Genomic DNA, 21,296 nt, shown 5'->3' with positions numbered 1-21,296 from the left:
CACGTTGTTAATTAAAAGCAAACAACTCAAATGTCAGATCTTGGACTAAAATAAGTTTAAACATTTTTTCTATAGTTTACAACAGGAAATAATTCCTTTAGGCATGCCTACTGATATTTGTGCTTTTTCACCCTATCTCACATTGCTTTAAAACCTCCTGTTCACCTCCTGCTCTTCAGGACATTGTCTTCCTGTTAAGGAGGTATGTCAGCTCTGACACAGAAATGTGGCTGGAGCTTATGGGGCAGCTCAAGACCCTCTGTCCCTTAAACCTTTCAAGAGATTACTGGCAGGAGGGTTAAATTGTTCTGCCAGTTAGACCTGAGGAGGGCCCACTTCCAAGCAGCTGGGCTGCACTCCCTGGCTGTGCAGGAGCTCCTCTGGGGACACGAGGGCCAGTGTGACACCCTGGCAGCATGATGCCATTTGCATCATCAGGTTACTTGCAGGTGTAAGACAATGAAAAGGGAAAATAAAGAAAAGTAATAGTAATGGCTGTGAAAATTGAACTTTTATTATCTGTTCACTGTATACAAAACACCATTCTGCATAGTGATAACTCATTTGTTGTACAGTTGACAGTGCACATCAACAAACAAGTGTTCAGAGGTATCCACTAAATGGGAAGGGCAGTGGTGGCAGTGGTGCTTGCCCACTGTAGGATGAAGTACCTCACAAGCACTTGATATGCCAGTAATAGAAACGGGCTAACAAGCATCTACGCAGGAGCCAAACTAGGAATGGGGATGGAGAGAGCAGAACTAATGTGTCTGAGAAACAATTTCCAGAATGATTAAGTTTTACAGAGGTGGCTGAGAGGACCCATGTTTTTTAAACACTTCCAATTTCAAAACTATTAGAATTTAATGATAAATAACAGAATCTCACAAATCTTTTGGGGCAAAATGCTCCACATTTATTTACATATGAAATGTGTTTAATACAGTCGTAATGGACATAGTGTATAGTAACATCTGACAGCAGCAAGACTTTTAAGGAACCCAACAATTACTACTGTTTATCATGCAGCTATCTATATATACACAATTTGTTTTAAAAAAAAGTACAAAAATGTTTTTGTAGGGTTACATACAAGGTATAAAATGCAAAAACAAACTAAAAATATACTCTCACAGAGAACTCTATCTGAAAGGGACAGGATGGTACCTTTTTGTACTTGTGCAAGCAAAACTAGTGGTGCTGGACAGGAGTTTGCAATGTCTGGCTTGTGCTAAAGCTGCAGGCCCCAGTCCCATTCCTGGCTGGGGCTGGCTCCTTCCCAGTCGTGGCCGTGTGTGACACTGAGCACCAGAATGTTTGGCATGATCAGATGGAGCTGGCAAATCCCAACCCCTGCAGCAAGGGTCAACTATTTCCTTTCAATAACCAGCAAGGAAAATACATAATGCTGTGTACTCACTTCTGTATGTTTAATAAATTACATGACAAAAAACATCATCATTATAAACCTATTCCTCTAATTACATCTTATTTCTTAAATCCAGAGCAGCCCAGCCCATTTGTAACAATTTGAGCTTTGATCACAAGCACCTGGTGACCTAAAAACGTCACTTCATGATACTCAGAGTTGTGCATTTATACTCTTCAAAAGTACTTCACCACTCCAGGAGGTCTGCACCTGTTCTGGTGTTGCCACCTAAAAACCAGCACTTTATTTTACACATGCAGTGGTACTTTTGTCTTTTTTAATAATGTATTTTGTAAGAAAAAGTTTAAAAGCTTCCTCAGATATTTGGAGGTCCAAGTTCTTGGACCCTCCCCTTAGCTTGCTTCCTCTCTCCTCTCCCCTCCTAGCACCTCCTCTTGATGCTAAACTTCCATTAGCTAAACTTTCTTTCAGAAGCATTCAAAAACCAAACAGTTTAAGAGAACCTAAGGAACTGCCCTGGCATTCAGAACTCTGTTTTAAAGAAACTTACTACAAAAGAACAGAAAATAACCAGAAAAAAACCATTTTTTTCCACTAGTTACTGATACAAACACATAACCAAAGAGTATAAAAATTATTAGTTTAAATATATACAAACATTTCTCAACTCAAATACTGCTTCCATGGTTCTGAGGGTATAGACAATGAGGTGAAGGGGACACTTTTATGCAGAATATATTGCAACAGCCTGAACAGTACTGTTAATATTATTATACCTTGAGCTTTCTGTAGCAAAAATGTCTTTAGTATTCCAATGTGGAGCGAGATTTCTGCATCCCAAACAATCTGATCACTTGTCAGCTGAACTCATTCTTTTGGACTTGATGAAGGCCATGCCATGTGTTCTCATGTGAGTGTTTAAGGCCGCTTCAGTTTCAAAAGTCTTTGCGCACACTTTGCATCTTCTGTCTGATGCCGCACTGTTGGAAGAGTCGTCCTCGTGGCTGGGTTTGTTTTCCTGCTGATTATCCTCCCCAGACCCATTCTGCTTTGACACTGGCTGAGGCTCCTTCAGCTTATGTACAATGAAGAGGTGTCTGGAAAGGGACACATGAGATGTGTAGCAGAGTCCACATTCCCTGCATTGGTACGAAGAGCCATCAGATTTATGCTGAGGAATATGTTCATGAAACTGGAGAAGATTTTCTGTTGTAAAGCCACAAACTGCACACTTGTGAACTTTAAAAACATTTATCTTCAGCTTCTTTAATGGCTGAGTGATTGCACCTCGTGGAGGTCTGAACTCCATTACAGGTTCTTCCAGTTTACGCTTTGGACTAGGAACCTAACAAAGAGACAGAAATGGTGTGTCATGTAAGCATAAATATGCAGTTCTTTTCATAACTATTTGTGACTTGCAAATGTCAGAACCTTTCCCTTGGCAAATTCTAAAACAACTCTGATGAACTATCCTTTTGGGGCTCTGCTTCACAGAAGATGAGTCATCTATGGCATCAAAGTACCTGTATTTATTTAAAGATCCTGAATATATACCCCAAAAAAATCATTCTCAGCGACTGAATGAGTCTTCTAAGTGATTACCTTTGTGTCTTCTTTTACTTCCCTTTCTTCCATGTTGGTAGATTCAGTCATTTCTTTCACATCAGGGTCTTTAATGCCGTGCATCAACTGAATATGTTTTTCCAGCATTAACCTCTTGGTAAAAGTACGTCTGGAATCTGGGCAGTGCCTGCAGATACACACACACAGACACACACATTCAAGTGTCATGCTTAACAAGTGCCTTTTGTAGACTGGAAGAATGGTTTTGTATTTGAGATGCTCCTGAAAACCAGGTTCCCCAAAGTGGAACTCTGAACTCTCAGCTCAGCCAAATTTCAGATTGTAGACTTTACACACTGCACTCTCAGGAGCCTGACACGTTTCTGCAGGCAGGATAGGTAATTGATTTGGCCTGTCCTGGGCATCTGAAAGAATGGGACACTGGCTTTTCCACAGTTAAGGAAAGATGTTGAACTAACAATGGTTTTTGTATTCCATTTCTAAAGAAATAAAACCAGAACTTACGAGCACGTATAAACCTTCCTAATGCCTTTGTGCTTGATACGATTGTGCCGACATAAGCTGTGGGATGAACTGAAAGATTTGTCACATTGCCGACATGGATGTTTCTTCATTTGCTTTAAAAAAAAATAAGAGAAAGACTTTCATTAAAAAAGCTCAGAAAAAGTGGTGCCTGTGTTGAACCTTCTGATAAATAGGAAAGAAACATCACTTACCCGTTTTTGGTACTGTACTTCACGTACAGCCCCTCTTTAACAACACTGTACAAGTCAGAGCTGGACCTCTTTCAAAGCAGTGTGGCCCCCATGAGCTACACACACACACACACACACACACACACACACACCTGTCTCCAGCTGTGAACTGGTGTCAAGGACAGTGGATGAAGAGAATTTCTTCCACCAAAGAAACAGGGAAGATCAGAGGACTGTTTCTGGATCAATAAAGGCAGCAGGATGAGGGGGTGCTTTCCCTTCCCATCACCAAATCGTGTCCTCAGCTGCTGACTAGGAGCTCCTCAGCCACATACAGGGAGCGGTGAAGAGCACAGAAGAAGGACCAAACTTGAACCTCACAGACACTGACACACTAACAGAGTTCAGGAAAGTCATGACAAAACGAGCAGTATGATCTGATGCCAACTTGATGGCCATCTGTCTGGGGAATTCTGTGGGGCTGATGTTTCAGCTGGTCGAGGGGTAGGAAAAAGTAAAGGAAGAAATTGAGAAGGGCTGGAGCAGTCACACACTAGCTGTGTGGCAGTGAGCAGAAGCATCAAGCCTGTGGTCAGAAAAGCAGGAGGAGGATGATGCTCAGCAGGACCTGGGGGCACTATGTGGGGCAGCTAGCTGTGATCCCACACTTGTTCTAAATTCCTTGGGGAGACTCAAGATAGAGACCCAAACAGAATTTTGGATGCATTAGATTCTGCAGTGGCAGCCAAACCAAAAAGAACTGAAAAATTATTTCTGTAATTAAGTGCAGCATGATCTGTTGTAGAGCATCTTGTCTTGACAGAAGAGGATGATCAAAGACTAAGTTGGAGTTGGTAATTCCTACTTAGAAAACATCTGCCCTTCACAGAAACACACCTGCACACAAGGGTAAGGAGCTCAGCAGACGGGTGCCTGGTGGAAGGCAGACACACATGATCCAATTTCAGACAGGAGTTATACAGGCTTGTTGCAACCCTCCCTTGTCTGGGCTGGTAAAGTTTGGGTTTTTTTGGCAGCCCTTTTAAGATCAGGTAAAGAGTCACACCAAGGTGGCTACAAAATTTCCTACCCTCCAGCTGGCTCCCTTCCTCCAGGATCCTCAGGAGAGGATCAGAAAAGGTGAATCTGCGTAGACAGTTCCCAGTAAAGGCTGGAACCTTAAGGATCTGTCCAAAGGGGATATACACAGCAACACCTCGCCTATGAATACCTCTGCATAATCCAGCCTGGGGTCAGCTAGGGGTTACAGCTCTTGCACTCTGCTCCTACAAAAGCAGAAACTAGAAGTTTGAAACTAGGATTTTCATATACCTTGCATGACAATGGATTTTGTGAATAGCACATGAATTGCTTAATTACAGTTTTAAACAATCATTCTGAAAGGATCATTTTAGAGCATTTAACCCACACCTATGATTCTTAAGAAAATAAGACTGTAAATTAGTTCCTGTATTTATTAGATCCATATGACATACTTGGTTATCTTATGCTCATTTCTATTCTGTCTATGGTAGAAGTTCAGTTTTTCAACATAGTCATTTTGACAGCTAACAATTACTAGAAATTTTGACAGGTTGGGAAGGAATGTAGCACCTGGTCTGTATCCCCCATTTCTGAAAGACATGGAATTGTATTTCAGTTCATTTTAGTATCTGTGTGCCTCCTGTGTTACTCAAAGAACTCCTTGAGTGGGTATAAAAACCAGCACCTGAATGGAAGCAATGAAAGAGGCGTTCAGGCCAGGATTTGAGTGCAACAATTATCTAATATTTCATAATAAGGGCTATTCTTGAGGTAACATTGCACATAAACATCAGAGAGAGAAAGACACAGATTTAAAGCTAATATTTAAAAAGCATTATTGATATGTTACTAACCTTCTTTTACATGCCTTTGGCTACTCTGCTGTGGATGGAATCAGACTGAATATCGCTCTCTAGTTCACTCTGAAGTGACAGTTTCATTGGGAGGTTGTGCTGCTTTGTTTTTAAGAATTGCATAAATGTACAATGCATTCAGTCCTAAATGCATTTCTGATTGCCAGTAAAAGCTCTGCTGAGTTAATATTTGGGCAGCAGGAAGCTGAAGGAATGGGGTGGGAGTTACTGGAGGCAATGATGCTGGGGTGCTATTTGCTTGAAGTTGTCCTAAGAAAATTGAAGATGACACTCAGTAGTCCAGCATTTTCAGCTTTTCCATAAAACGTTTATAAACAGAATAAATAATTTGCAGAACAGCTTTAGAGATAATAACTGTAATATAAACCTCTGGAAATGTGCAGTCATTTATTACAGCACATTAGAATCCTGAAAACGATGGATTTTCATTCAGAGTGGTTCTCCTCCACTTTGACAAAATCAGCCTATTATCCCTCCCAGTCCTGCTCTTTTGCTGCAGTGCAGCACAGTACATCAGTTTAGCTCCCTGGTTCCCAGCTGAGGAAAGAGTCAGAGCATTGCAAAGGTGAAAAATGGCTTGGCTGGTGGCTGCCACAGGTCAGCAAGGGGCTGGAGCCTGCCACAGCTAAGCAGGGTCACTGCTGCCTTCCTGCCTGCCAGTCTTTTTAACTTCATTTAACTGGAAATGCTATTGAGCGCAGGAAGAACATCAAACAGTCTCTCTGCTGACATGAGGATGCAACATTCCCATATTTCCCTTTCAATCCATTTTAAGTAAGGTAGCTCTAATTCAGGTGCTTTAAATACAAAATTCAACTTGTTAACTCAGCTGAACTCTTAAGTGTCAGATTAGAGCAACAGCTCAACTATGGAATGTGTCTGCCTTTAAATGAAACACCAGTTGGCACTCAGTGGATGAGTAAAACATGACTGAGTCTCCACTCCCTGAGGCTAACAGGCACTGAGCTTCAGAACAGAACAGAATCAAATTGTTTAAGCTGGAAAAGATCTTTAAAACTGGGTCCAACAGTTACCCCAGCACTGCCACGTTGACCACACCACCGTAAAGAGAGGGAACTGAGAAGGCACAAAGAAGAAATAAGAACCTGGAACAGATTAGATGGTTTGGATGAAATACAGCAATGTATGTCACTCTTTCCATCTTGAAAAAATTTCGGTACTGAATGAAGAAATCTACAATTGATTTTCTCAGTAGAATGATGTAGAAACTGAAAAAAAAACTAAGCAGCCAAAGCAAAAAAGATGAAATAGATATAAGAACAGTAAATAATAATACTGGGATTTAAAGGAATTATTTTCAGAAACACAATTGGAATGTAGAAACAAATACTTCACCTTTCAGGTTTAATTCACCTTTTTGTACTGAATATATTCCTTTACCTTTCCATGTTCTTTCCTCATGTGGGAGATGTAAACATCTCTCTGAGTGAAGAGCCTGTCACACTCCCAACATGTCCAGCCAGGGCTAGTGACTTTTTTAGGTTCTGCTTTCTTTATGGGAGAAGGAGATTTCTTCTCCAACTTTTCTGTTCCGTTGATAGATTTTGTGTCCTCCTTGTTGTGACTGGCTGAGTTTTGAGTTGTGGGTTTAGTACTGAGAGGCAGATTTATCCCCAGGTTTGGTGGCCCCTCAACACTTTTCAAAGTTCCATGCATAGACTATAATAAAACAGAGAAAAAAAAGGGACAAAACTGACATAGACATACACAGTTGTACTCAACCAAAAGCCTTCAGTTACTTCTTTGGCATACTATTATCATCAGATCACATTTGTAAAGAAACAGGATTAAGTAAAGGCAAGACCTAGCATGACCTAACAATAACTGACACCGTATATAGGTATTTTCACAAAAAAAATAAGAGACTTTGGAGGTTAAGTTTAAGTTGCAGTTTAGCAGGGAGGGAAAAAGGGCTCAAGAAGTACTTTATGTTAAGTTTAATTTGTCACTTTAATTACCTGACATGTGAGTTGAGCATCCTCATTCCAGACTATGTGACTGGAGTTTTCCAAGAAGGAGAGGCATTTTTACTGACCAAATGTTGACTTGGCATATTGGTAAATTAGATAAGGCAACTCCAGAAACATCACACGGCTATGTAATCTATTAACATTTTATGTTGAGGCTGAGGGTGAGCCCTGCCTTACTCTCTGGTCAGGTTATGAGCACACTCATTTAGGGCTACCTTGCTAGGCAGTGTGGGGCAAGGTGTGTGGGGCGCACAGCAGATGAGAGGGGTCTGAGCAGATGAGAGGGGTCTTCTCCAGCCCCTGAAGCTCCTGGGTGGGAAGCTTTCCTCAGGGACTTATGTCTGCACTTGCAGTCAATGGTCAGTAAGAAGGGAAGAACTCCTCCTTCCCCACTCCCCATTTCCAAACCAGTGTACTGCGCTGGTGTGACATCCAAGCCTTCCAACAAAGTGACTTATTCAGAAAGGGCTGGGGGCCTTCAGCTGTGTGTCTGAGTTCCACATGTGGACGTGGACACAGCAAGAATGAGGAGGGTTGTGGGCCAGCAGGGATGAATGCAGCACAGAGCTAATCCACTGCTGAACAGGGACCCACAATTGAGGTCTCATGTCTGAAAGGCCTGTCCTTTACCAGGACAGTGTTCTGATCCTCTCACCTACTGACCCTTTTTATAATGCTCTTGGAGGATACATTTAACCAGCCCAAACAGAATTATTTTTCCTTTAGGTAAAACCCATTCAATCCATTCTTGATTCTGGGAATATAGGAGTATCAATGTGATACTCCAGCAACAAGTTCTTTTGTAAATATTTTGGCTCTTGGGACTACCCACTGGCTCTAGAGCAAATATCAACCTCACCAGTAGAACATGTTCTTTGATTTAACACATTTAAATAGCAGAGAAGCCAGTAATTAACCCCCCATAACTGTTAATAGAAAGCAAAGTGCACAGGACCAACAACTAAGAGCAAAGTGCAGGTGTGTAGTAAAGGAGGAGGCTGGCTTTAGTATCCCACTGCACAGGGGAGCAGGAAACAAGGTTCCTGTACTCTCAGGCAACTGAAGCTGACCTGGAGATTCCATTCCAGCCTAACCTATCAGCATGCAAAATGTTAGTGCTCAACTTTCCAAAGGTCTTGTAAATATAATATTTGAAATTTCATTTCTTATTTGAAACTACACCAAGAGCATTAAAGCATAGTACGGAGTCCCAGCGCTGGCCAAACAAGGAGTATTACATCTCCAGGCCAGGCCAGGCAAGTCCTTCACCATCTGCTCTCACTGGCTGCTGGAAATTTTCTTGAAGCGAGTCATTACAGGAAAGTAAGACATACATTTTGCCATCAAGAAATATTGGCATCTGCAGGGATTATTCTGGGTTATTTTCTGTAGCTTTAAATAATCTCCTTCTGAGCTTCCTTCTGTCCCTTTCTGTCCTACTTTCACCAGGTCTGTCTCTGCCTTGATGGTTTATGTCTAGCCATACCAAACCATTACTTTCTGTGCAGCTGAGCTCTGCCTCTGTCTGGCACTCGTACTCTCCCTGAGTCCTTTTGTGCTTTTATCCTCTCCCTGAATCCTTTTCTGCTTTTATCTATAGCCTGTTACTGTTTTTTCAGTCCCCCTTAGCTGAATTCCAATTTACAATGCTTTGCTCCTACTGCTGTACACACATCCTAAATGCAAAACCAGCAATACTGCTACTGCACACGTATTGATTAATTCTCTATTTTTAGTCTCAAAAATGTCTGAATCATTTATTGTGAATAATGGTAAAACCCCACTGGCTGAAAGTTCAAATACTGTCATGGAACACTAAAGCCAAAGAAGTTAAGTAGTGCCCAAGTAAGTGAGCACATCTTTGAAATGTGAGTTGCTAAGCACTCAATTTCTGTAAAGACAGCTTCTGGCCCTAACTGCAGTCAGATCGAGCTCCTGAAAGTGTTGTCTTCAGGTCTTACAGAAGTACTTGTGTACAGAGAGAACAATACTTTTCCAGTAATATCTGAATCAGGAAAAACTAACTACAGAAACAAGCCTACACTGCAATACACAGAATTTGCCTATTTAGTAAAAAACCCCAACCATCTGAGTAGATCAAAGGAAACAGAAATCAGTTTTGCATTGCTGCATGAGAGGAGCATCTAGGCTATCTTGCAGTAAACATGCAAGAACTAGTGCCACTAGTTCAGAAATAATGAAAATACCCAGTCCTTGTATTTCTGAACATCCTGGCTCAGCCTTTCCCTCATCTCTTCCTCAAGATGAAGACTGGCTTTAAGACCACCTGTTTTTTTTCAAGACTTGTGATCTTATTTTCAACACTACTTCAGAGAATTCTGTGGTTACAAGTGCCATAGCTGGGACTAAAATGCAAAATTATGGCTTTAGCAGCCAAAAAAGAAGTCTGGTCTTCCACTCTGTGGTAGAGAAATGGCATTCAGAAATTGTGTCACTGCCAGAGAAGTGCAGTGAGCTCCACAGTCCCATTGTGTGTTCAGGCACCAGGGGTTAATAAGGCAGAAAAACCTCAGCTTTGGTCTGTATGACATGAGGTAAGAGGCTAACAAATGATGGCCAGGGGGCTGCTGATCCTTCAAACCAGGACTTACAAGGATCACAGTGAATCGTCAGCTCCTAAGGGTGTTTATGAGGAAATCCGCTGGAGTTCTTTGCAAAGCACACATATTCATATAACACAGGTAACCTCTATATCTAGCAACATGGTGAATTCTGAACATCAAAGGTTTGATTTTGTGATGCACTCAGCATTTTTAGCTCCTAACAATTGGAATAATACTTAAATTATTGTAAATAAAACTCAGTATTTGTTAGGATTGGACTTGCTGAGATATTCCCAGTACACCAAAATCAACATTCTTACAGAAAAACCGACTGAGTCATTACAGATATGCTGAAGACCAGACAAAATATAAAAGTTTAACATTTGAGAACAACATTCACAGATTATCCCCTCAGAATTATTAACATCTCTCTCAGCAGTCTTGTTACTCTGTGCCTTTTCACAGCGTGTATTGCATGACAAATGGTATCATGAAGGAAACAAGAGAAGATGCCTACACACCTTGATATGATCCATCATAAGCTGTTTCTGTGCATATAGAAGAGAACAGTCTGGACACTTGAAAACAGACACCTTCTGGTTTTCAATGTGCTGATCAAAGTGGCGATAGAGCAAAGGTTGTAGGGTAAACACAGTGTCACACATAGAGCATTTATATATTATTCTAAAAACAGAAACACAATAAACAATGTCAGTCACGTTGATGATCTATTTGCAAGAATCACAACATTAACTTTTTTTCTCATCACAGATAAGATCTGACATGTTTAAGCAATTGTTTCACACTGCCTGAAAAAAAGTTAAACTAATTCAAAACATCCTTCAATTTCAAAATATGGGAGCAGTAGAAGAAACAGAAAAATAGGGGAAAAAAAGTGCAAACAAGAAGCCAGAAAACAATAGCATGTGCCAGTTACAGATACAACAACATCTGCTCAGGATACTCTGACAGTTCAACACCTTCAGTTTCTGAACTCACATTGTAGCTAAAGGATAATGTCCCTGCTCCAGGTTACAAACCTGTATATTGTATATGCAGTACATTGTAAGGGAGTGATTAATTCAATTGCAGTTAGTAACATACTTCAAGATAAATACATTTTTGGCAATGTTCATGGCTGTGATGCTCCTGAATGCCAAACCTAGACTCTGTCAATGCCCTGAAGCTCCAACAGCGCAGGACAGGGTTTCCCTGATCTGCCATTCCAAGTCTTGATGAATGTGCCACAGAAATGTAGAGACACCACCAAACACTTCCTTTCTTGGAGCACATGTGACTTTTGAACATAGGTTCCCCAGACTCCTGTTCTTACGGCAGTTTTCTAACCACAGATCATGAGATAAGAGAGAAATCTAAGCCATGTAATCTGCAGTGCTGCAGAGAAAGTTTAGCTACAATAAAAGAACCAACCACAGTGGTCAGTACAGCAACAGGCACTTCCCATCTTTAAGAGTAACTTCCACTTAAAAAAACAACCATCAAACCCTCCTACCTGCTAGAGTGCTAAATCTTCTCATTAGCCACATAATATCCTTTCTATATCCCTCTAAGTAATTGCCATTGATAGTGCATTGTTCCAGAGCTCTAGGGATCACTCTGCACTCTGTTTTGAGATGACAAGAACATGGACATTGCTTCCATGTCCAAGCTGTCCTGGAACTCCAAATGAAAAACGATACACTGCTCCATATTAACTGGGAAAGACTTTGTGCTATCAAGGGGTCCCAGTTTCTCACACATGCTAACATAAATGTATTATTTACACAGCATCCTCTGATGATCAATGTACTATTGTCCCGCTTTCTGTGGTGAACCCTTCACTGCTGATCTGGAGGTTTGTAGAAATTCTTTCTGAATTTATCACATATAGAAACTGTAACTCTCTAAAACCACCACGAGCTGAATCTCTGCATTTTCTATGGCAGCTAAAGTACTTTACCCTGCCTTCACAGAAGCAGAACTATCTGGTAAAGATCCAAATTTCAGACAAGTCTCTGGGCAAAGACTGTACTCACTTAAATTCATACCAACACACCTCACAGTATGAGTTATGACTATAAACACCTGGAGTATTTCCTTCAAACACAGCAAAAACATAATTTTCAATCCTTAACATACATGCAACCATATACACTGGTTTTGGTTTTTTTAAAATTTAATTGAAGTAATCAGTGTTTAACATGCAACTGCCTAAAATGCTGTTCAAAGCTCAAAGGCAGTTGTGCTTCCACAGGATGTCATTTACAGGGATGCTGGAATAAGTCAGGCAGTTAATCCCATCCCATCCCATCCCATCCCATCCCATCCCATCCCATCCCATCCCATCCCATCCCATCCCATCCCATCCCATTCCCATCCCACTCCCACTCCCAGGCTGGTTACTCAGCACTGCTCCTGCCCCACAGGACACACCAAAGCAGGCACATGGCCTTTTCACTTCCCAAAAATCTGCTTAGCAAATTCATGTACTATCTTGGAATAAATACAAGTGTTATCTCAGGAAAATACTTTCAGTCATATAAAAGACATTTAGCATTTGGAAAGCGTCTGCACCAGAGGATAGTATTCCTCCTTCCCAATTTTTTTTTCTTGAAAAAAAGGAACTTGTGGGATAATATACTTTTTACCAATAGTACCATAAATAACCATAATTTGGCTCAATAAACAAGAATTTCTCCAGTATTCAAAAAGAGATCAGCCATGAAAAATATCTTAGTGCCTATCCTAGACACTGCTTACTGAAAAAAGATCACCTCGGTGGTTTTCTGGGAAACCAGAGCTTAAGAGTATGTTACAGGAGAGAGCTTCCCAGAGTTGAAAGACAAGACAGCCATCCATTTCCCTGTATTAAAATAATCTCATTTCATCCCACTGAGAATCCCTGGATATAAAAGTCATTTTTCATACACCAAATAGTTTAGTGCATCTGTTGTGCAGCAACGGTTCGTAATGTAATTGTAAATCACACAGTCCCAAGTAAATGCCAGGGGCAGGCAGCAAGCTTGGCCAGGAGCCCCATTCCTGTAGCAGAGGAGTGTGACCTACTGCAGAGTGCCTCAGAAGGCCCGGGGCACTGCTGAGCCATAGCCAGTGTCCCTGCCCTGTGCCACAGCCCTGGGCTCAGCAATGGGGCTGGCAGGCTGGCAGGGGGTGCCAGTCACACAGCCTGGGTGCTCCATGGTGCAGCACAGGTAACCCAAATGTGAATGCACTGCCTCAAATGCAACCTGGCAGCTCTGCTCAGAACTAGGCAAGCCAAGAACTCTGAGCACTGCAAGGGCTGGAAACATCGTACCAGTCACTCTGCATGCATTTAAGGCAGCATTGTGATTAAAACTGGCAAATTTAAGGGAAACACCACTTCTTAAGAGAACTGCTCCACTATGGATTCTGTGACTTATTACAGTAGTACATAATAAAATTTCATTTTTTTATAATGAAAGTAAATTTGTAGAGGAATGCAATTATAAGTGTGTCTATATGGAAAAAAAACTAATGCAAAATACTTCATTCATTAACCTGATCAGAAACAATTTGGCAGATCCAAGCACAGTTCACTTTTCATATGTGTAGCATTTTACACAAACAGTGATCTTAATCTTTTAGAGTTCTCTAATGAGAACTATGGGAACCTGAAAAAAGTTTTAAATGCTGGTATCTAACAGCCCCTGACTGATGATACTATCCTGAATTAAAACAAGGTATCATTTCCCACGAGGCAGAAATTACTTCCATTTGGTATCAGACATGGCAAGTTTGTTGCCATTTTGCTTTGATGGAAGTGTAAACAAAGAAAAAAAATCTGCTGTTTATATGTTAGAAGAAACAGTGAGAAACTGAACAGAGAAACTGAACAGAGAAAAATCTGTTAATATGTTAGAAGAAACAGTGAGAAAGTGAACTCTTAGGAACGCTGGTTATTACATCACAAGACACCTTCTATGTTCTTGAGCGTGCAAGTTGTTACCATGCTGGTGTTCTGCATGCCCCACAGAGAACACGGAGCTCAGTCCCTGTTTGCTCTCCACAGTGCACTGTGGCAGTGAGGGAGAGGCAGATGGAGGAGCAGGGGTTCTCAGAGGCTCACACCCAAGGGCTGGAGGAGTCTGCACGCACAGAGCACCTCCAGCAGAGCTGTCCAATAGCTTTAAAAAAAGAACCTGAAGCTGAGTCCTACTTGTACTCTGTGTCACCACCTTCAGCAAACTACCACCTTTATGGGCAACTTTCCTAGCCACAGAACAAAACCACTTCTGCTTCAAGCCAGAAAGAGATTACCTATTGGAAAAAAGCTTATATAAACAGATAAAATTGCCTTTTCTCAACTTCTCAACCACGTTATGAAAATCACCACATAAGCACCAATTAGTATTAGCATCTCTTTTAGGAATCACATTATTTTAATTCACAGTAAAAATGCAGATGAGCTAAGCAGATTAAAACATCAGAACGAGCAATGCTCTGGCCACCTGTCCAAATAATTTGTGTAATTACATTTTGCAATCACTCTCTTGTAGCATGCAGTGCTTGAAGAGCTGCTAGTGCATTCAGAGAAATGTAATCTTTGCCCAATGAACTCCCAGCTGAAAAGTCATGAAAGCACTATACAAATCCCACATTCCCAGCAGGCTGACAAACCGGTGGCTGTCAGAGGTGTCCTGCAAGCACAGGACACAATGCAATTTCACAGCTCATTCAAATGCAGGCAAGTGCAGTAGAAGATGAAGTTTGCTTACTTTGGTTCGCCTATCTTGATACCCGGGTGTTGTGTGTAGGCATGGGAGTGTGTGCTGGGAGCAGATTTAAATGCCATGGGACAGATAGGACATTTGTAAAAGACTTCACAGTGACAACCTTGAATGTGAGACTTGAGTGCCGCCACGTCAGAGTACACGACATTGCAGTGCACGCAGCTGTGGAGAGAGCGGAGGAGAGTCAGTGCAGCCTGCCCCCAGCAGGGCTGGACATCATCAACATGGATTCTCAAGCAAAGGCCAGAGAGAAACACACATGGAGAACAACTGGATAAAACTGCATTACTCTGTCAACTTCAACAACCCCGTAAGAATCAACATAACCAGCGATTTGTGGGTCACAAAGTAAGGGGAGAGTAATCTCACACACTGTCATTTGAAAATCTAAGAGATATGAGGTCAGAACATGTTTTTATGTTATTACAATAAAACAGATAGAAGGGTGGACAGACAAGTACTCTATTGATTGCAGAAAAATGCTTAAATCCTGTGCAAATTTGGAAGGAGATTTTCCAGAATGCATTTTTATCACATGCAGGGCATTGTTTAAAGTACACCACAGCAATTCAGAAACTACCACCAAATGGAAAACCAGTAAGGAAAATATTTTCATCATTTGCCTTGTTTAGATTTAATGAAGATATACTGGTTATGATTTTCTGGACATGTAATCAAATCAGCACTTGGATTGAAATTCAGGAAAACGAAACCAAATCCCTACTATCAGATCAATACATCATATTGGAATTCAGAAAATATTTTTCAAAAACATACTTCTGCTGTGACGAAAATTTGTGACCTTTCTGCATCTATTCTAAAACGAAATTATTGAAAAATTGAATTAATATTAGAACATAAGAATTTTTATACACAATGATCTCCTTTAATGCCCTACATCTTCAGTAGCAAATGCTCCCAAATCAGTCCAAGAACATAGTGCAACCAGCAATTACCTATCAAATGAGACAATTTCTTATTGATCAGTATTTTGCAGTAAGACTTTTACAAACTCTTGAAACGTAGAAGGCCTCCACCCTTCCAGAATTTTAATTTTAGCATCTATCATGGCAGTATGATTGTTTTCATATAAATGTCAATTTAATTTTTCAATAGTTTTACTGCCCTGATGATAGCAATAAAGCAGGAAATACAGTTCTACATTGAATTCAAAGATCCCATTTTACTTTTAAAATTTATCACCCTTGAATTTTATGAAATGTCATCCATTCTTTTTCTGGGCATTTAATTTACACTCTTAATAATATTCATTGAGTTTATACCCATCTAGTCTCTGCTTACCAATGCATTCTCTAAAGCAGATTGTTCTGGTCTTTTTTGGCTCTGTTAAGAGCTCTCCCAGAGAGCTGAGCACTTTTCCTAGCCGTGCACAGCGTGATGCTCAGTGACACACGTGCTCCTGAGGTGTCCCTCAGAGAGCAGGGTGGCATTGCCGCCGCCCCATGCCACGGCCTGACTTTACTCTCTAGTGATGCCACATAACAGCTGATCCTCAGCATCCACCATTGTATATCACACAGTTCCTAAGGCCCAAGCCTTCCTCTGGGGACTGTTCTAACAGCTGCTTGCTTTCACCTTGGCTGGATGCAGTGAAACTTCAGGCTGAAGTTTTCAGCAGATTCAGTGCAGACAACTAGCCTAAATCACTGGAGTCAAAGGGAACTTCCTGGCAGAGGCCCTGTGGAGAAGCAGGACAGGCTGTGCTGCTCATGGGGAAAAGCACCACAGTTCTAAGGAGAGGCTGAGGAGGCTAAGGAGGGAGACAGTAACATTCCCAGAGACTGCTTTTGCTTGCCTGGATGACTTTGGTTTAGTCTCACCAGATCAAGATATTCTCAACTCAATGTGACATGAGATTTTTTGAGACATCTTGAAAAGTTTAGTGACTTAGATTCCCAGTGAAGGGGATTCTTTCTGCTGGTGTTACCGGGGCAGGCCAGGAGTCCCAGAGGTAATTCCATGTACAAACCCAAGAGACATACATGAGAGGGAAGAGCAGTGGAGTGCAGGAAGCAGATGGAGGAGAAATGCAGGACAAGAAAGACTACCGCTTGAGAGAAAAGGGTAAAAGAAAAGAACCCAAAGAAATGAGAAGAGCTTGGAGTTATGTCAGGCCATGAATTCAAGCTGAAAACAGAGGCTTGATGCAGTAAAAATGCTTTCATCCCTTAGGGGACAATTGCACGGCCATCCTGGAAAATGAACTGTGGCACCTTAAGGGTGGAAGGAGCTACCTGCTGGAAGATTTACAATGGCCTTTTTCCAGGCAGACAGGGTGAAGTGGACATGTTTTTGGAGTGCTAAGCAAAGCTCAAGGTACAGGTGGCTCTTCTGATCTCTTGCTGTGCTGCCTGCCATTCAAGTGCAAGGAAAAGGCTAACAGAAAGCATCTTTTCAAGTCTTTTAAAACGAAACATTTCTATGAAATGTCTCTGCTCCCCATTTTCCCAGTGAGTTGCCGTTATAGGGAAATGTAAAAGTCAAAGGGAAACTGAAGAGTAACAAAGGAGAACCAAAAGATAAGGTTGTTTGAGAAAGGCAATTTCCAAGTGATGTAAAGTGATAAAGTCAATGAATCTTGATTTGCCACAGAAAAGAGAACAACCAGACAGATGCAGCATGCCCATCAACATCTCAACCATACATTCTGGAAGTACTGACAATGACTCTTCTACCAGAAAGAACCATCTAAAATTCAATGGTTTGGAAAAACTCAAGAAGGTTTCTGAAAACCTGAAATTAAGATAATGCATCTGAATTCTCTAGACTTTATAAACTGTGAAGTTCTGAATCTGTGCTACACTAGCTAATATTCTGATTTAATCATATACAAAAGTGGATGCCCAAACCAAAGCAGAATCCTAATGCATTTATTCCAAAATTTCAGTACTAATAGTACTGTTGCCATGACAATCTTAAACCCATGAAGCTAGTATTGTCCAAACAATGCTTATGAAAATGGAAAACCACTTTAAAAACCATAAATTATACATCAATTGACAGCAAAAGGAATCATTATACTGACCGAAACCCAACTCTTCGGGTATAATGCAGGCAGTTCTTAGTGACATGGGTCTGGAAGTGGACAGATCTGCAGATTGCTCCACATTCAGGACACGTGTATGGAGATTTATGCTGATGAATTCTCTGGTGTGATGCAAAACTGCACTGGTTAGGAAGCAGCATCTGGCAGATATTGCATGTCTTCTAAATGATAAACCAGAATAGATGAGACAAAAGGTTTGGTTCAGCTCTACATAACGTCTTGTGTCAAACACTGCAATACAGCAAATAAAGGTTAAATGTCATAACTGGGATGGGACCCAGTGCAGTAGCAAGTACAAACACAAGCCCAGCTCCCAGAGCTGGTAGGTGCTGTCTGGCATCCTGGGCTACAAAGCCCCTTCCTACACCACTGACCACAGGAGATACACGTGCTTTACAGAAATATTACTGGGGTGCCTTCCCAGATTACCTTAATAGTGCAAGGGGCCTACAAACAACTCCAGAATCAAATTACTGCTATTGTCTCTTATGGCCTGGGACTTGTGAACCTCACCAGTGACTTGCAAAGATTTAAAATCAAACCCAAGACTCCTTCATGACATCAGTATGTTTTTGAACATGTATTGCATGTTTTTAGGAATGTTCTAAGAATGTTCTGGCATATGTAGTGATGTGTACACTCTGCAAGAATATTGACCAAAAAAAAGATCTCCAGATCTGCATTATAAATTATTTACTAACATATACATGAAGAAATCCTGAAATAAATGCTCTGGGAGCACTGTGGCCTGGTGTGTTTGAACACAGTCTCTGTACAAACCGAGTTCTCCCATGGCCTGACGCAGCAAGATGGCAAAATGCAAACCATTAAATACACAGCATGTTAAGCAAAGAAAACAGGCCATCACTGCAATGCAGGTTCCACTGGCACTCCTGCCAGCCCACTACAGTAGTGTTCAGCATGGGTACATGCACTGCTCTCCTGCAAGGCTCTGCCTGAGTTCAGCTATCTACAGGGATTTCAAACTGGCACCTTCTTACAGCCTTTGGGACACAGCAAGGCTATACTGAGACACAAATACTCACTTTGAAATGCCAAATACTTGGCTTAATTGACCAAAGAGTGCCCAAAAGTGGAGGACTCACAGCCTCAGGCTGACTATAGAGTTGTTTTGGGGTGTTAACTTTGTCTTAAGTTCAGATAAAGGCAAAACCCTCCGACCAGCAATAAGTGCCACATTTACTGGGCTCAGTACCATTCCCCAAATCTCTCTTTGGCTATTCCTGTATTAACAAGCTGTAATACAATACTGGAGAATCTGCAGCATAATTTGATTACGTAAGAAAACAGCAGACCAGAACTTGTTATTCCAGTAATAGAAACATTTGGAGGTTTCACAGTCCTTCCAAAGCCTTTGGCTTGCAGGACTTCTGAAGGAAACCGGGATGTGATGCCACAGAAGAGCCACACAACATTCCAGCCCCAGCTCAGTGATCTTCCTGATTTTGCAGCAATCTGCCAGACTCATTTGCTGACCCAACATGCCAGTAATGCTCTTAGTTAAGGCCCCTGCTCTGCTATTTCAATGAGTACAGAAAATGTTTAATTGTAACTGATTACAGTAGAACAAGAAGCATCTACTGTGAAATTCTGACATTCAGCACGTTTGCTTACCATTTTATTTTGGGCTTAAGGTGGCATTAACTTCCAGTTCTCTCATTCCAACCCACACCAAAATAAAACACAGTTTGTGAAAATCATCACCTGCCTGCATTTAAAGTCAAAGTTTCAGAAAAAAAAAAGGGTTAGAAGGAAAAATGGTGGAGGTGGAAAATAAAGATACACACATACGCTGAGTATGAAGGGAAATGAGCTATGCAGTTTCCATGGGAGCAATATACTCCTATCTATAACTAAGAGAAATACTAACATTCATTAGCCCAGATTTGCTACCTTTTCCCCCCAGCAAGTACATGAGGGTTTTATTCAGCCAGAAAACCTATCAGTGAGTCAGGGTTAATACTCCTTTAGCAGGAATATGCCTTTAGATTAATATTCCTTTAACAGGAATATTAATGGCAATAAAACATTATAGAAAGGTAACAACTTCATAGTGAATGTATTTTCATTGATAAGATTGTTCTACCATTGCTTATTTTAAACAAAACATTCTACCTTCGTAACAGGAGTATAAGAGCAGCTACTTACTCACTGGAAACACAAAACTATACATTTTCCATTTCAGGAGCAATTAGATGGGACCCTAGAAAGAACAGTAAGCTGCAAATAACCTTTTTTCCTATGACTTGTTTGCAAAATCTGTGTTCATTTTTATTCTTTCTTCCTTCCAAAGAAAAAATACCAATCTCATCTAACTTCCTTGTCTTCTTCCCTCCACAATAATGGCAGTTTTACAGCAAGAAGTGCCAAGCACTAAGAAGGAAAACAAGTCAGGGTATTTCTCATTCAAGCTTCTCAAGAGGTAACATCTAATGAAAAAGTAGCAACAAACACAGTAATAAATGCCTATACAGAGCCTTTCTCCAGGAAACCCTACCCCTACAGGATGCAACCAAACTCAACATAAAAAACAGCGTCTGCTTGACACATGAAAAGGACTACAAAAATCTGTAATTAGGATGTAAAAGGATACTTCAACAAAGAACACTTAAAACTACATTTATTAAGTGTTCTTTTCCAACGGAAGAACATGAAAATAGCTTATTTTCCTCCAGTGCTTTGCACCATTTTTTTTAAACCTGCAGCTCAGCAGAGCAGGTTTCTATGAGGAGACACAAACACCCAGACAGGCAGCAGGCAATGCCAGCTGCTCCTGCAGCTCCAGGGGCTTCCCTCCTTGAACAGCAGTACCTGGGAACCCGTACTTCTCCCTCCACCTCCCTGCAGCTGCATTTTCACATCCTGTGAACATCACAATTGCTTTCCTTTAGTAAATTACCAGCATAAACAGTATCTAAAGGACATGTAGGGAGAGCAACTCAGCAGCAACAGGGCAAAAGCACCAGACAGAGGGAGAAAGGGAAGGGCAAAAGGTTTCGTTTACTTGGCCATAAAGACCCTAAAAATCCTCACACCCTGAAAGTGAGAACATCACTTTATCTTTGTTCTCTTTCAATTTCTGTTTTAGCCTCATCCTCCCAACCAATTCTCTGTCCCTCATTCAACTGCTTTGTTTTGTCACCTTCTTTCCTGCTTGCTTTTCCAGTACCAAAACCACCAGGTTTTTGCAAGGTCTACTGGACCTTAGATGGAATGTTACCTAATGGGCTTATTATGAGGGAAAAAAAAATCTATCTACAACCAATAAGCATCAGCAAATCAGGTAGCTAAAC

At 41.1% G+C, this 21,296-nt stretch overlaps 1 protein-coding gene across 8 annotated transcripts in view; it reads right to left on the bottom strand.

Moving 5' to 3' along the window:
* Positions 1-492: 492 nt before the first annotated feature.
* LOC143691948 (zinc finger protein 532) overlaps positions 493-21,296 on the bottom strand; it is a 41,266-nt gene continuing 20,462 nt past the window's right edge. For all 8 annotated transcript variants that reach the window (XM_077171070.1, XM_077171069.1, XM_077171068.1 and 5 more), the window contains 7 exons: positions 17,962-18,143; positions 14,901-15,077; positions 10,665-10,827; positions 6,990-7,268; positions 3,479-3,591; positions 2,993-3,140; positions 493-2,735 (listed from right to left, as the gene is read on the bottom strand). In XM_077171070.1, the coding sequence (XP_077027185.1) occupies positions 2,241-2,735; positions 2,993-3,140; positions 3,479-3,591; positions 6,990-7,268; positions 10,665-10,827; positions 14,901-15,077; positions 17,962-18,143 (1,557 nt within the window). In that variant the 3' untranslated portion in view covers positions 493-2,240. The remainder of the gene's footprint in view (positions 2,736-2,992; positions 3,141-3,478; positions 3,592-6,989; positions 7,269-10,664; positions 10,828-14,900; positions 15,078-17,961; positions 18,144-21,296) is intronic.

Source organism: Agelaius phoeniceus, chromosome Z (assembly GCF_051311805.1).
Source record: "Agelaius phoeniceus isolate bAgePho1 chromosome Z, bAgePho1.hap1, whole genome shotgun sequence".
NCBI classification, from domain to species: domain Eukaryota; kingdom Metazoa; phylum Chordata; class Aves; order Passeriformes; family Icteridae; genus Agelaius; species Agelaius phoeniceus.
The sequence above is the reverse complement of the archived record's forward strand: the minus strand, read 5'-3'. Positions and strand labels throughout refer to the sequence as shown.